Source organism: Haliotis rufescens, unplaced genomic scaffold (assembly GCF_023055435.1).
Source record: "Haliotis rufescens isolate VD_foot unplaced genomic scaffold, xgHalRufe1.0.p SCAF_1, whole genome shotgun sequence".
Classification (NCBI taxonomy): Eukaryota; Metazoa; Mollusca; class Gastropoda; order Lepetellida; family Haliotidae; genus Haliotis; species Haliotis rufescens.
In genome coordinates, this window is record NW_025963779.1 from 29,117,154 (window position 1) to 29,135,822 (window position 18,669).

Sequence of the window (18,669 nt, forward strand, 5' to 3'; positions counted from 1 at the left end):
CGTGCTCGTGGGTTTCACCGAAGTAGTAAACATCTGAGACCTGGATCACTTCGGGCTTTCCTCCCACATTAAGCTGACACGCCGTGATATAACTGGAATACTGTTATAGGTGGCATGAAACCCAACTCACTCACTCATTGACACAGTTAGTTTGTTGACACAGTCAGAAATACAAACATACTTTGTGTTGGTTATCTGTTAAAAGGTCATTTTACACTCAGTGGTGACAGACTATGCACAACATTGGATTCAATCATAAAGCCTGTAACTGTTCAATCGAAATACCCCTTGTTAAATCATTCGTGTTCGCATGAAATCATGACTGTCACTTTCATGATCTGGTAAGTGACGCTCTGATTGGTTGGATGAAAGGTTGTTCTGACATGACCCGAGATGGTATGTCCTCATATCTTGGTTTAGAGGTAGCGAGAACTAAGATCTGATTTTAATGAGATTGCACGGAGATATAGCAGCACCTATATCTTCTTAATCCAAACAAATAAAAGGGAGTAGCCGGTTTGCATTGATTTCAGAGGTCTTATTATATTATTCTTAACACTAAATTATATTTTGTTTATTTCCAATCTCTTTAACATGTTTAAAATCCAATCTTTAGCTCCAGTAATGTACCTGTCTGTGTCAAGATCTAAACACAACTTCACACAGGGTTGAGGGGCGATCGGGTAGCCTAGTGGTTTAAGCGTTCGCTCGTCACGCCGAAGACCCGGGTTCGATTCCCGACATGGGTACAATGTGTGAAGCCCATTTCTGGTGACCCCCGCCATGATATTGCTGGAATATTGCTAAAAGCGGGGTAAAACCAAACTCACTCACTCACTCACACAGGGTTGCTTCAGATGAACCCACAGGAAACTTTGACCCCCCAAATCTTCCTGCAGGGAAATAACACATCGAGTGAAAGATCTGCTTGTGATTAGACTGGTTTATTTCATACATTTTGACTACAATATGTTGGAATGTTTCAATTGTATTACTTCCTACACAAGAGGAAGCAGATCCTGGGGACTGATGAGAATGTAGTTGATGCATGACTAACACACACTTCACTGGGTTCAGCTGAGGGGTTGGGTGTTAGGTTGATTTTAGCTTTACTAGTTGGCCCACAAATGTCCTGTGACACACTTTTTACAACAGATGAGAAGTGGTGATGTATTGGTGGGAATTACACAACACAGTTGTCAATTCAGGGATATTCAGGTATTCAGGGAAATCTCATGGTAAATGTGTTCTTAAAATGTCTACTGTCGTATGTCTAAAGGATTAGATAACCTTGTTTTTTTAGGATGATAGAAACATGACCGGTATTTAACTACATCCAGTGTGTGTATGTATTAGGATGATAGATACATGACCAGTATTTAACTACATTCAGTGTTTGTATGTATTAGGATGATAGATACATGACCAGTATTTAACTACATCCGGTGTGTGTATGTATTAGGATGATAGATACATGACCAGTATTTAACTACATCCAGTGTGTGTATGTATTAGGATGATAGATACATGACCAGTATTTAACTACATCCGGTGTGTGTATGTATTAGGATGATAGATACATGACCAGTATATAACTACATCCGGTGTGTGTATGTATTAGGATGATAGATACATGACCAGTATTTAACTACATCCAGTGTGTGTATGTATTAGGATGATAGATACATGACCAGTATTTAACTACATCCAGTGTGTGTATGTATTAGGATGATAGATACATGACCAGTATATAACTACATCCAGTGTGTGTATGTATTAGGATGATAGATACATGACCAGTATATAACTACATCCAGTGTGTGTATGTATTAGGATGATAGATACATGACCAGTATATAACTACATCCAGTGTGTGTATGTATTAGGATGATAGATACATGACCAGTATTTAACTACATCCAGTGTTTGTATGTATTAGGATGATAGATACATGACCAGTATATAACTACATCCAGTGTGTGTATGTATTGGGATGATAGATACATGACCAGTATATAACTACATCTGGTGTGTGTATGTATTAGGATGATAGATACATGACCAGTATATAACTACATCCAGTGTTTGTATGTATTAGGATGATAGATACATGACCAGTATATAACTACATCCAGTGTGTGTATGTATTAGGATGATAGATACATGACCAGTATATAACTACATCCAGTGTTTGTATGTATTAGGATGATAGATACATGACCAGTATATAACTACATCCAGTGTGTGTATGTATTAGGATGATAGATACACACACTGGATGTAGTTATATACTGGTCATGTATGTATTAGGATGATAGATACATGACCAGTATATAACTACATCCAGTGTTTGTATGTATTAGGATGATAGATACATGACCAGTATATAACTACATCCAGTGTGTGTATGTATTAGGATGATAGATACATGACCAGTATATAACTACATCCAGTGTGTGTATGTATTAGGATGATAGATACATGACCAGTATATAACTACATCCAGTGTTTGTATGTATTAGGATGATAGATACATGACCAGTATATAACTACATCCAGTGTGTGTATGTATTAGGATGATAGATACATGACCAGTATATAACTACATCCAGTGTGTGTATGTATTAGGATGATAGATACATGACCAGTATTTAACTACATCTGGTGTGTGTATGTATTAGAATGATAGATACATGACCAGTATTTAACTACATCCAGTGTGTGTATGTATTAGGATGATAGATACATGACCAGTATATAACTACATCCAGTGTGTGTATGTATTAGGATGATAGATACATGACCAGTATTTAACTACATCCAGTGTGTGTATGTATTAGGATGATAGATACATGACCAGTATATAACTACATCCAGTGTGTGTATGTATTAGGATGATAGATACATGACCAGTATTTAACTACATCCAGTGTGTGTATGTATTTGGATGATAGATACATGACCAGTATATAACTACATCCAGTGTGTGTATGTATTAGGATGATAGATACATGACCAGTATTTAACTACATCCAGTGTGTGTATGTATTAGGATGATAGATACATGACCAGTATTTAACTACATCTGGTGTGTGTATGTATAAGGATGATAGATACATGACCAGTATATAACTACATCCAGTGTGTGTATGTATTGGGATGATAGATACATGACCAGTATATAACTACATCCAGTGTGTGTATGTATTGGGATGATAGATACATGACCAGTATATAACTACATCCAGTGTGTGTATGTATTAGGATGATAGATACATGACCAGTATATAACTACATCCAGTGTGTGTATGTATTAGGATGATAGATACATGACCAGTATATAACTACATCCGGTGTGTGTATGTATTAGGATGATAGATACATGACCAGTATTTAACTACATCTGGTGTGTGTATGTATTAGGGTGATAGATACATGACCAGTATATAACTACATCTGGTGTGTGTATGTTTTAGGATGATAGATACATGACCAGTATTTAACTACATCCAGTGTGTGTATGTATTAGGATGATAGATACATGACCAGTATTTAACTACATCCAGTGTGTGTATGTATTAGGATGATAGATACATGACCAGTATATAACTACATCCAGTGTGTGTATGTATTAGGATGATAGATACATGACCAGTATATAACTACATCCAGTGTGTGTATGTATTAGGATGATAGATACATGACCAGTATATAACTACATCCAGTGTGTGTATGTATTAGGATGATAGATACATGACCAGTATCTAACTACATCTGGTGTGTGTATGTATTAGGATGATAGATACATGACCAGTATATAACTACATCCAGTGTGTGTATGTATTAGGATGATAGATACATGACCAGTATTTAACTGCATCTGGTGTGTGTATGTATTAGGATGATAGATACATGACCAGTATATAACTACATCCAGTGTGTGTATGTATTAGGATGATAGATACATGACCAGTATTTAACTACATCCGGTGTGTGTATGTATTAGGATGATAGATACATGACCAGTATATAACTACATCCGGTGTGTGTATGTATTAGGATGATAGATACATGACCAGTATATAACTACATCCAGTGTGTGTATGTATTCGGATGATAGATACATGACCAGTATTTAACTACATCCAGTGTGTGTATGTATTAGGATGATAGATACATGACCAGTATATAACTACATCCAGTGTGTGTATGTATCGGGATGATAGATACATGACCGGTATATAACTACATCCAGTGTGTGTATGTATTAGGATGATAGATACATGACCAGTATATAACTACATCTGGTGTGTGTATGTATTAGGATGATATACATGACCAGTATTTAACTACATCCAGTGTGTGTATGTATTAGGATGATAGATACATGACCAGTATTTAACTACATTCAGTGAGTGTATGTATTAGGATGATAGATACATGACCAGTATATAACTACATCCAGTGTGTGTATGTATTAGGATGATAGATACATGACCAGTATATAACTACATCCAGTGTGTGTATGTATTAGGATGATAGATACATGACCAGTATATAACTACATCCAGTGTGTGTATGTATTAGGATGATAGATACATGACCAGTATTTAACTACATTCAGTGTGTGTATGTATTGGGATGATAGATACATGACCAGTATTTAACTACATCCAGTGTGTGTATGTATTGGGAGATAGATACATGACCAGTATTTAACTACATTCAGTGTTTGTATGTATTAGGATGATAGATATATGACCAGTATATAACTACATCCAGTGTGTGTATGTATTAGGATGATAGATACATGACCAGTATATAACTACATCTGGTGTGTGTATGTATTAGGATGATAGATACCTGACCAGTATTTAACTACATCCAGTGTGTGTATGTATTAGGATGATAGATACATGACCAGTATATAACTACATCCAGTGTGTGTATGTATTTGGATGATAGATACATGACCAGTATCTAACTACATCTGGTGTGTGTATGTATTTGGATGATAGATACATGACCAGTATATAACTACATCTGGTGTGTGTATGTATTTGGATGATAGATACATGACCAGTATCTAACTACATCTGGTGTGTGTATGTATAAGGATGATAGATACATGACCAGTATATAACTACATTCAGTGTGTGTATGTATTAGGATGATAGATACATGACCAGTATATAACTACATCCAGTGTTTGTATGTATTAGGATGATAGATACATGACCAGTATATAACTACATCCAGTGTGTGTATGTATTAGGATGATAGATACATGACCAGTATATAACTACATCCAGTGTGTGTATGTATTAGGATGATAGATACCTGACCAGTATTTAACTACATCCAGTGTGTGTATGTATTAGGATGATAGATACATGACCAGTATATAACTACATCCAGTGTGTGTATGTATTGGGATGATAGATACATGACCAGTATATAACTACATCCGGTGTGTGTATGTATTGGGATGATAGATACATGACCAGTATATAACTACATCCAGTGTGTGTATGTATTGGGATGATAGATACATGACCAGTATATAACTACATCCGGTGTGTGTATGTATTGGGATGATAGATACATGACCAGTATATAACTACATCCAGTGTGTGTATGTATTAGGATGATAGATACATGACCAGTATATAACTACATTCAGTGAGTGTATGTATTAGGATGATAGATACATGACCAGTATATAACAACATCCAGTGTGTGTATGTATTAGGATGATAGATACATGACCAGTATATAACTACATCCAGTGTGTGTATGTATTAGGATGATAGATACATGACCAGTATTTAACTACATCTGGTGTGTGTATGTATAAGGATGATAGATACATGACCAGTATATAACTACATCCAGTGTGTGTATGTATTGGGATGATAGATACATGACCAGTATTTAACTACATTCAGTGTGTGTATGTATTAGGATGATAGATACATGACCAGTATTTAACTACATCCAGTGTGTGTATGTATTGGGATGATAGATACATGACCAGTATATAACTACATCCAGTGTGTGTATGTATTAGGATGATAGATACATGACCAGTATATAACTACATCCAGTGTGTGTATGTATTAGGATGATAGATACATGACCAGTATATAACTACATCTGGTGTGTGTATGTATTAGGATGATAGATACATGACCAGTATATAACTACATCCAGTGTGTGTATGTATTAGGATGATAGATACATGACCAGTATTTAACTACATCCAGTGTGTGTATGTATTAGGATGATAGATACATGACCAGTATATAACTACATCCAGTGTGTGTATGTATTGGGATGATAGATACATGACCAGTATATAACTACATCTGGTGTGTGTATGTATTAGGATGATAGATACATGACCAGTATATAACTACATCCAGTGTGTGTATGTATTAGGATGATAGATACATGACCAGTATATAACTACATCTGGTGTGTGTATGTATTAGGATGATAGATACATGACCAGTATATAACTACATCCAGTGTGTGTATGTATTAGGATGAAAGATACATGACCAGTATATAACTACATCTGGTGTGTGTATGTATTAGGATGATAGATACATGACCAGTATATAACTACATCCAGTGTGTGTATGTATTAGGATGATAGATACATGACCAGTATATAACTACATCCAGTGTGTGTATGTATTAGGATGATAGATACATGACCAGTATATAACTACATCCAGTGTGTGTATGTATTAGGATGATAGATACATGACCAGTATATAACTACATCCGTTGTGTATGTATTAGGATGATAGATACATGACCAGTATTTAACTACATCCAGTGTGTGTATGTATTAGGATGATAGATACATGACCAGTATTCTACATCCAGTGTTTGTATGTATTAGGATGATAGATACATGACCAGTATTTAACTACATCCGGTGTGTGTATGTATTGGGATGATAGATACATGACCAGTATATAACTACACCTGGTGTGTGTATGTATTAGTGTAACCTTAGGTTCCGGGTACTTTACCCTTCTACCTTTGGTCACTTGTTCTTAATAACCACTCCTTGGTTCTAGGGATGATGTAGCTCTCTCTCAAAATCACAAGTCAGATGGTTTGCTCAAGTCCTTTTTATTTATGATAGAATTAATCATAAATATACACACATGGTCCTCAGATATGTTCTTGTTGTTGCCTGATATAAATACAACACATACCTAGATGATGCTTTGAAAGGCCTGATGGTTTTTCTGTTGAATGTTTAACTCTGTTTCATTTCTGACTCGGGATCCCAAAACCACAGTGAACCTTTCTGTTCAGCTGTATGCTCCCGACACCACTCTCGGACAACTAACAAAATACTATCGATGATAATTTTAGCTCCTCCCTCCAAAATCACATTTGACATCATGTGAAATGAGTCATAATGGTCATTCCCCAATTTCCATAGTACTTAGTTTTACCATCAAGCTTTTCGAACTAACCAATTTGATTACCTCCCTAAGGTCACTGGTCAACTCGGACATACTCATATGATCAAATACCCTCAAGTACTCTGCCAGACTAGAAGATGCCGAAAAGATACTTATTCATGTTATTTAGACATTCGAATCAAGCAGAAGTACTCAGAAATATTTGATCACCACAAGTCTAACCATTTTGTTCACTCTATCTATCTCCCTTCTGACATTCCCATTTCAAGACCAATTCTACTAATTCATTGTACTAATGAAAAGTTTATACTCTATCACTTAAGAGAAGCAAAACCAATAATCACTTGCCCCAGGGGTGATGCCCTCATCCTGCACAATCACTTCTCTCATATGCGTCTATATTTTACCCAAAAGCTTAGTTTAGTAAACTACATTTTAAGTAAATACCAAAAACCCTTTTTCTAAAATACCCTGGTTATACATGCCCTTCCTGTTGTAGAGCATGTCCCATGCGTTTGACCAATGATAATAAAATATAAGATGTAAATACAATAGTACAATATCAATATGTAACAACTTGTGTGTGTATGTATCTGAGGACCAGGTAAATCAATACAATGAAATTTTACAAGGTTATTAATGTCTCAGATAGGATCTGTCTTGGGTTGTACCTATCTGAAAATAATAACATGTGAAGGTTATAAAGGCATAATCAAATTATGTTTCTTTGTAAAGTTTTTGCTTTTTCTATATAAAGACATATGAGCATTTTCCTTCAGGCAAAAAATCACAATAGTATCACAACACCAATAACCAACTGATGATCAGTTTCAGAGTTCTATGTATGCAATTTTTAATCTTACTATTCTGTATCATCAACATGTTCCATGTCCGTATGTTCTAGAACATATTCAACTTACTCTGACTCTTATGGTCTCGATCCAATGGGAAAAGTTCTCCATATCAAATGATCAAAAATGTCCTGGAAGTTTATTAAGAAATGATTCTCTCCATCATCTTATAGAATGAGGTTGCTCATTCCTACATGTATGACAGCGAAAACTTTGACTCTGATGTCCAAAAGAGTTAATTGTCCAAAATTCAGTCATTTGTAAATCAAATAGGAAACTACTTTAAATTCATGCATTACACTCCATGAAGTCCTCTTTAACTGAAGATTACAAGTAAATGTTGAAATTTAGCTTCAGCATCTATACTCAGGAAACAAACAACATCTCACCTGACTCAACAATCACAATAGTTTTTTTTGTTTTGTTTTTCAATATCAAAACAACATCAACTTATCATAAAGTCACTGGACATGCACCTATATAGAATATTGTCAAATGTCTCATTGGGCAGTGATCGCACGTGCAATCTATCAACAAATATTCAAGTCATCAAACATGCTACAACATACATATTCCTAATGGTAAAATTCTTCACAAGTGTTATTGTAGAACACATCTGCATCTACCAATACAGTATACGTTTTCAAACATCAATGAACTCCTGAGATGCAATGCAATGCACCATATACAACATACTGGTAACATATAACATATATATTTTCTCTTATGAAATTTAACATATGTTTTTCTCATATGGTAGGTGTACCCATTCATATATATTATATATAAATGCATATAGGTCAGCACAAAAACATAAAACATGTAGTACGGTAACATCTTGAATACAGTATAAGATCAACATTTATACAAGAGGACACTAGTATGTCTGAGATCACTTAAATTTCTAAAACTGTGACATTTCAATGCTCTCCTTATTTTTAATAGAGTCCGCCTTAAATGTCAGAAAGGTATCAACTCGGGTGATAGTACATTTTGTAACAACTTATATAATCCTGTGCTCAACGGATTAATCTTCCTTTCAACCATAGTAGCAAAATATAATTCCTTTGCTACCAGTTGTATCCAATGTGCATACATGGCCTGAAACCATCGTATCTTATCACCTTTATTAGTTCAGGCAATTCATTATGATTTGCAATTATACCTTGCTTCAAACCGTCCATTCTGTCATTGGCCTTAGACATGTACGAACCCATGTAATCTTGTGACACATTAAAAGCTGCTTCTTCCGCTCTCATTCTATTTGATAAGATATTGATATGTTGACGTATTATGTTCACGTCACTGTCATGGGCAGTTCCGAATAAATTATGTGAGAATTCACCAATAAAAGGTAGCAATGCTCTCTTGGAGCGAGTCTGAGAACCAGGAATTGGACCTTGAGGAATAATGTTTTTGATCAAAGTGACCCCATCAACCAAGTCGTTTAAAGTGTCGTCATGTATGCGATAAGTAAAATTCAATACAGCCCTCATGTTCTCATCACAGGACGTATGATTCGCCTGAAGACTAATATTCCCTCACGTCTCTCTAAGCATAATCGGATAGTTAGATATCTTGGGCAATTCAATAGCAAACATATGATACCATGTCTGTTTGTATGTTAAGTCGTCCCATATATCTGAAGGTATTACCCCAGAGATAGATATCCGGAATGCATGTTGTCAATGGTACTGAGTTCCACACCTTAAGTGTGAAGCCTAAGGGTCCTTTAGAACGCAAATATCCAAGTTATCTCTCAGATTTTAAATCTGATCTCAGTTCCTACTCTGTTATCCTTATGAAGCCATATCTTCCCTAAGTGAAAAACAATAAACAACAATCCCAATTGATCGTCACCAATGTACCATACAACATATTACTCTCTCATAAATAATGTCTACCAACATTAAGTAAACCACAGAACACAGCGCTTATGTTCATACAGTTCCAGTTCATGTCTCAATAATATGCTGTACTTGTGGGTCAGTTGAATATTTTTGAGTTAAAAGGCCTTGTTTTTAAACAACTTCTGATTTGTTACATCTTCAATCCCATTAATATATAACCGTATGTCCCTTTTCACTCCTATCGTTGTGTCTTTGTCTGTGTCAGCATCATAACTCATGAAAAAAACTCTTTAATATTCCATCTGTTCTCTCTTGAAACATTCCCTCTCGTCAACAGGAGGTATACAACAGCCTTCTGACTAGGCAAATCTCTTCTGTACAAATATGATTGGCCAATCATCTACATCCCACGACCGATTTATAGGTCTTCACCCAGGCTACGAGACAAATCGACCCTCTGTCCTTCGTCCCGAGTGAATTCATCGTTAGTCTTTCGACTGTCCTCAATATACTCAGCAACTTGAGGTAGAAACATATCTACCTCACCACTAGAGACTGTCAGGCATCTCTAGACTTGATCTTTCAAGCTTTGAAACAGCATAGGCATTTCCTCATCTATGTGTTTATATTCAAATAACGTAGGCATGTCTCCTCTACGTCCCTGTCGACATTATTACTACATGGGCATGTCTCCTCCATGGCTTGATAACGTAGGCATGTGACCTCTACGACTTACCATCATTTCATATCTTTGTAGGCATGTTACCTCTACGTCCTTTTCATCATTTCATATCTGCGTAGGCATGTTACCTCTACGACTTTCGATCATCCTTGATTTCCTATCTGGGTACCTATTTGCTTTGACACATGACACTATAACTTGGGACTAAAACCAACTTGTTATTATAACCTTGGATCTACATATCCTCCGTATATGATATACCTATATGATTGTCACACTTCCTTACTTGCAGTTCTATTGTTTACATGTTTGTTTTCTTTCTTCACCTTCCCTGTCATTGTTCTTCTGACATGGAAATCCTCCACAATTTCTGAATTGAGAAACTCACTTAGGACCCCTTCTCTTTTTGAGACACCTGCTAATGGGACTTGGTATCGCATTCCTCTACGACTTATCAACTTCCATTTCATATTTGGATATCCATATTCCTGTCACCTAATGATTGAGTCCTGTCAATATCAACATGGTTGAATGCTTTGTCACCTGTGGTGATAGGCGTGGTGTGTGTGGTGTCACTGTCTCCTAACTCTCCATACACATTGGCAATATCGACTTCTTCAATGACACCTATTGCTAATTTAATCTCTGAACTAGCAGGGTTCATTAACCTAAACAAGGGTACTTGATTGGCAGATGAAGTGAGACATCTAGCACCCAACATGTGTTACTATTCTATAATAGACTCAATTGGATTGACGACGCCTGACTTTATGTCTGGGTCATTAATATACACCGGCAACAAAGTTTCAGTGTGTGGTGGTAGTACCTCATCACAAATACATATAACAAAGTTGGAATAATCTGTATAGGCAATGAACTTTGTCTCTGTAAGTCCATCCCACAAAGTCAAGCTATTATGGCTAACATCAATGTCAGCCTTCTAGCTTCTCAAGAAATCTAAGCCTAACAACACATCAATTGATAAGGCTAAAAAGACCTGAAAGTTCTGTACAACACATAGCTGACTATCTGTAAGAGGAATTGTAGACACATCCAACACATCCAATGGTTTCCCATCTGCACCAACCAATGACCCTGCACCTCACTTTGTTATAGGAAATCTACACTCACCTCCAATAGATGAGAATACATTTGAATTCATACAGCTCAAGTTTCACCTGAGTCACATAGGACACTGTAAGTCTTTCCAGATATCTTAACCCTAATACTGCTGTGAGATAAGCCCACACTACATTCCAAAACAACAACCTCGCTCAAATCACTTATCATTTCTATGATCTGGTTCTGTATTATTTCTCATTGTAAAAGTGTGGCCTATGATGTAATCAACATTATCAAAATCAGTATTTGCTATATTGGCAGCAGCCTCAAATCTTCATGTAGCACTGCCCCTGTTAACCCTTGCACACGTTTGGTTTAATTAGAAAAACAGAATCTGCTTAGGTGCCCTATCCTACAGCATTGAAAACATTGCATAGATCTCGCAAGACTCTCAGACATACTAAAATGTGTCCTACCTCATTGTCAACAAATGTTCCATAATTGTGGTTGTGACACCCTATGCTCCTCCGTGTTCATATTCCTTGGAGCAGGGCTCCAGTTTTGTCCACAGGGCACATCATTATCACTCATGTCCCTGATATCAACATGTGTTGATGCACAACCACTTCTGTTATGTTGATGGAATGTTTGTGTCACGTTCTTCACTGGTTGTTGACCAGTATATAACTACATCTGGTGTGTGTACGTATTAGTGTAACCTTAGGTTCCGGGTACTTTACCCTTCTACCTTTGGTCACTTGTTCTTATCAACTACTCCTTGGTTCTAGGGATGATGTAGCTCTCTCTCAAAATCACAAGTCAGATGGTTTGCTCAAGTCCTTTTTATTTATGATAGAATTAATCATAAATATACACACATGGTCCTCAGATATGTTCTTGTTGTTGCCTGATATAAATACAACACATACCTAGATGATGCTTTGAAAGGCCTGATGGTTTTTCTGTTGAATGTTTAACTCTGTTTCATTTCTGACTCGGGATCCCAAAACCACAGTGAACCTTTCTGTTCAGCTGTATGCTCCCGACTCCCCGCACCACTCTCGGACAAGTGCTTTACTGTGTGAATGTTGGTGCTATTACAAGTGTTGTTGTTGTTGTTGTTGTCATTATTATTTCACAAGAAAGTATTTCAAGGCCTGTTAATTGAATATTCGTTCGTTTCCTACACAGGTAAACAATGAAAGGCCTGTTGTAATGATATGCTTTGAAGATTGTTTGAAATAACTTGGCCGTATCTTATCTCAGGGTTGTTGTTTACCTCTGGTTGGCTGATGTGTTGGTCAAAGGTGGGCTGTCATGTGAGTGATTACTTTTTTTGTCTGCAGATTTGGAGAGTGCAGAAGGTTCTAGCTGAGGATGACAGGTCACGGTATGCAGCAGCCATGACAGACTGGGAACAATGTAAGCTGTGTAGTCAGTTGGTTTTGAACAGTTAGTCTTGTACCATTGCTTGCCGTAACAGGTGACTAATGGCATCAGGTGGTCAGACTTGCTGACTTGGTTGATGCATGTCATCGTATCCCATTTGTGTAGACCAATGCTCATGATATCAATATCTGGATTGTCTGGTCCAGACTGGATTTATTGGCAGACTGCTGTCATATAGCTGGAATTTTGCTGAGTGTGGCATTATACAACAAACAAACAAACTAATGTTAAAAGATTTAGACAGGCTCTATCAAAATTGCGATTTTTTTCATACAAACTTTTATCAGAAGATGGACAATATATTGACATGCAAAGGAATGCTATATATGCCTGTGTGTCTCAGATATGGGAATCTACAGGCCTGAGCCGACCCCTCTGGTTAAGGGTGGATCACAGTGAACAGTGTTGTCATTGAATACCGGTGGTGCGTGTGCCAATGCATGTCTTGGTATCACCACAAGTAGGCCAGGTCATAACGCACTAAGTTTGTTAGAAGGTTAACGCTATTTTTCAGGGCATTACATTTGCAGAAGCCCATGGTCTTCTATTAACTGCCTGACGAAGAAAAGACTGAGGGCTTCTGCAAATGATAATTTGCCATTATTATAGCTAAAATGGATAGAATTATATCGGTTTTGAAACATTTACTGCAATCAACACGCAACGAATGTCACTGACCCACTTTTACAAATATGGAAACGTCATAGAACAAACTAGATAACGTCACTATTGAACATCAATATGACGTCAGCTAACAAAGGGCGGGATAATGGCCCGTTGTCAAGCAATATGAGGGCATTATCAAGTTGCAGTGGACAGCTAATTTCTGATAACATGCGGGCGGTTTAATTATAATTCTATCCTTTTTAGCTATAATCATGATAATAGCAGATAACAAATGTTAGGGGGGACCATTAAAATGAAACTCTCCTAACACCTGAGTGTATATATGTAAGTGTATATATCAAGCAGATACTTTGTTTTGTATATCAACATTATGGATACAAATAAACACCTGTATAAATTATGTGCATCCAAGGACCAAAATCTGTACGTTTAGAGCAGAAGTATACATACAGTAAGCTACAGTTTTATCAAACTCAAAGGGCGGGGCCACTAATTTTAGTTCATAATAACTGTAGTTTGTTAAAAGCATATGTACAGCATATACAGCAAATGGCCGGGACAAAAAAATAAGTTTGTCATATCCGTCAGTTTGTTATAAGCTTGTTCGTTATAAACGTAGTTTACTGTTTATCGAAAACCACAACTGAAAGCCGATATGCTGCTGCACAGAGCAGTGTGAAGTGTGCGCTATATTAGTTCAATTATAATTATTATTATCATTGTTATAATTATCATTATATTATCATAAAAGCATGCCATTTCTAACCAGATCTATGGAGAGGTAATAAAACCAGGGACTTCCCTTGGTCTATATATGTACGAGACCTGGGGACTGTCGAGTCCAGATTTTGGGGGCCTTGACATCAAAATAGGGGTCCCACTGAACATTGCAAAGTTATCAGACCAGATAAAATGTTGCCTTTCAAGAATTTTTTAGGCTAATGAAAAAAAAGTAACAAAAGGGTAAACATGTTATTACCGTTTAATGTTTGTTCCCAGAAAATAACAACAAACTGGTGGACTGTCAGCTTAGTAACTTTGACATCCGACCAGCGGGTGTGCAAGTTTTCAAACCTGACCGTCCGTCAGTAATATAGACCATCTCCGACTGTTGGGGAGGGTGGTATTTTAAACACTGAAACAGAATAACTTATGTTTGCAACAGATGGGGATTTCCTTTGAATTGAAACATAGGCTCTCTGAACATTGATTGTATATCTTACGAGGACTGAACAATCACATAAATCTTACCTACATGTTTCAGTCTAATTTGTATCAGTCATTCCAATATTGGGTAGCCAAGTGGTTAAAGTGTTCGCTCATCATGCCGAAAACCCGGGTTCGATTCCCGACATGGGTACAATATATGAAGCCCATATTTTGTGTGGGAATATTGCTAAAAGTGGCGTAAAACCAAACTCACTCACTCACTCACTCACTCACTCACTCACTCACTCACTCACTCACTCACTCACTCACTCACTCACTCACTCACTCACTCACTCACTCCACCATCCATACTCATCTCCATCAAATGGGTGTTGGAGTTGATATTATTTGTGTCCATTTCCTCATTTCTATGTGTACAGGATGCCATATATTGCACCTAGTTAAACCCGTAAAAAATAAGGATTCTGCTCTTATGGTTAAAGTTACATATGTAATGAAATCTAACTGAAAAATATTAGAATGCCTTTGTGTGTGAGCTGTAGAAGAGTCATTAAATGAGTCAAGTGTCAAGAAGCCCTTGCAGTGTTTAGTTGTAGGAATGCTGAGTGTGATTGGTTGTTGTTTTGCATTTCAAGTCCCCATAGATATAACCAAGTATTGGATCCATGAAGATCTGGGGTAGAATAGGTGTAGCTTGCTGTAAAAAGCGACTATGCTTGTCGTAAGAGGCGACTAACAGGATCGGGTGGTCAGGCTCGCTGACTTGGTTGATGCATGTCATCGTATCCTAATTGCGTGGATCGATGCTCTTGATTTCAATCACTGGATTGTCTGGTCCAGACTCGATTATTTACAGACCTCTGTCATATAGCTGGAATATTGCTGAGTGCAGCGTTAAACAACAAACAAACAAAACAAAGTAACGTATTGGCTGCATGTTAGTGAGTGAGTGAGTGAGTGAGTGAGTTGGGTTTAACGCCACTTTTAACAGCATTCCAGTTATATCGCGGCGTGTCAGCTTGATGTGGGAGGAAAGCCCGAAGTGATGCTGGTCTCAGACTTTAACCACTTCGGTGAAACCCACGAGCACGGGTATGGTGCTGACAAACCTAGAAACATAATCTGGGTGAACCGGGATTCGAACCCACAATCATAGGTTTCTGGCGTGCCCAAGGGACGCAACTCTGCACAGCGAATCACGGCGCCTTAGACGACTGGGCCACCCGTGCCCCCTGGCTGCATGTTAAGCCAGGGTTAACTTATAACTTTCATTCTAAGATATTCGCTGAAAGATCATAGGCACTGACTGATATCACTCTATCCTGTGTTAAACTTCCAGTGACATCATCCTATTGTTCTTCAGTCGGCGTAAATCTCATAAACAGGGATGGTATAAAATCCCAGGGATATTATTAATAACACTTCTGTTTATATTGTAACATATGAATGTTTCCGGAATATTGCTGAGTACGGTGTTAAACAACAAACAAACAACTTCTTTTTTAAGGCAATATTTTGAGGCTACATGGTAATTAGCCTTTGAAATTAAATGTTCATTCAGACAAAAGTTATCCTTAATCGGTCACGATGACAGGTGTATGACGTGTGTTAGATCTTAGGTCATCACAAGTACTATACAACCACTAAAAAAAAAATATGAATATTTTGGGTTTTAATAGAGGCTGAATGAAATGTTATATTCTTTCCAGATGGGAAGATTAGAGGCTTTACATTACCTGTAGGAGGATTATCTATACAGTCAGAAATGTTTACCTTTATTTCATTATTGATATTCACGTCAAGCCCGAGAGACACAAACTACTAGGAAGAGCAACATTCTGTACAAGGAAGGTCGATGTTCACTAGGGTCAGCAATCTGTCTAGCCCCTCCAGTTGTTGATGTGATTTTTACTTTAGGTCATATTGGTTTTCAGGAGATCACAGGCCTGTATTTATATAAAGGCTTGATGTGATACCCTGATGACAGCACTCATTTTTCTAACTCTCAACCTCTTGTTTGCCTGGCCCAGATCCAGACTGATTATACACAGCCCTCTGCAAGAAGGCTGGAATATTACTTTCTACAGCATACAACACATGGTCACTCACTTGCATAGTTGAAACACTAGCAGTGTTGGATGGGCGTTATTACATCATGATCTATAGGCACTGGATCATGACACAGAGTGAGCGTGTGACATTCAAGATCAACGTCAGCAACACTTGATGTTTACGTCATCATGTGTCCAGGAAGAACATTACCGTAAATGCAGCTTTTCATTTCTCACAGCAACAATAGCAACAGGAAGTGTACTGGTAACCTAAATATTATTCCATCATGATTGTGAGTCAATCTGTCCTCTCTTATTCAAGAAATAATTGATGAGTGGGAGTTGTTTATCGTACAATACAACACTGCAGGGAGAATAAACCATGAGGGGGCACAGCCCCAAGTGGTTTATTCTCCCTGCAGTGTTTCATTGTACGATAAACAACAACCACAAGACGTTTATTTCTTATATGAGATATCAACATTATGTTCAACCTCTTTAAGGATGTTGATAAAATGTACAAGCTTTAAATTTTTTTTTCTTAATAATGACTCCCTGAACAGAATCCCACCCTGGAAATGTCGGACAAGTACGTTTTACGAACAGGTGGGTTAAGTTGGTATTTCACGCATATTCTCACAATCCTCATGTCCATTATCTGTTTTTTTCTCCTGATACTGATAGGCCACTGCCTTTATCTGCGTAGCCCAGCTACAACCATGGCGAACAACTTACAAGACACTTCTCTCTCAAAAACAACTTTGTCCAGTATATGACGTCATTAAGTTGCGAGCGCTTATTCGAATCTCCAGAAATGATGCCATGAAAGAACAATGTTCTATTGTGAAATAGTGAGTGAGTGAGTTGGGTTTAACGCCGCTTTTAACAGTATTCCAGTTATATCGCGGCGTGTCAGCCTAATGTGGGAGGAAAGCCCGAAGTGATGCAGGTCTCAGACGTTTACCACTTCGGTGAAACCCACGAGCACGGGTATGGTGCTGACAAACCTAGAAACATAATCGGGGCGAACCAGGATTCGAACCCACAATCATAGGTTTCTGACATGCCCAAGGGACACAACTCTGCACAGCGAATCGCGGCGCCTTAGACGACTGGGCCACCCGTGCCCCCTATTGTGAAATAAACCACGCTTCTTCTTCATTGTTCTTTGCGATTTTCCACGTAGCTATCTTATATATGTGACTGAGTACACTTTTACTCATTAAATATTCTGGGCTCTGGGTTGAGGTTGGACTTATCAGCAGCTCCATGAAGAATGACTCTCTAATGTTTTGTTGAAATTTGTGATTTTTCTAAGGCCTAATACACACAGACTATTGACATTACATTGTGTTCTACCATGGTCATTGTCCGTGTGGCCCTTAGAAATCCTTTTGGTTCGTGTCATGAAAAGGTCAAAGGTCAAGGTTACGTTAATGCGATAGACAAGACTATTTCTCAAAATGTGTTACCGGG

At 37.5% G+C, this 18,669-nt stretch overlaps 1 protein-coding gene across 2 annotated transcripts in view; it reads left to right on the forward strand.

The window, feature by feature from the left end:
* The window catches only part of LOC124114106 (leucine-rich repeat serine/threonine-protein kinase 1-like), an 86,768-nt gene that overhangs the window by 12,886 nt on the left and 55,213 nt on the right, over positions 1-18,669 (forward strand). For both annotated transcript variants that reach the window (XM_048394304.1, XM_048394307.1), the window contains exon 2: positions 13,243-13,318. In XM_048394304.1, the coding sequence (XP_048250261.1) occupies positions 13,300-13,318 (19 nt within the window). In that variant the 5' untranslated portion in view covers positions 13,243-13,299. The remainder of the gene's footprint in view (positions 1-13,242; positions 13,319-18,669) is intronic.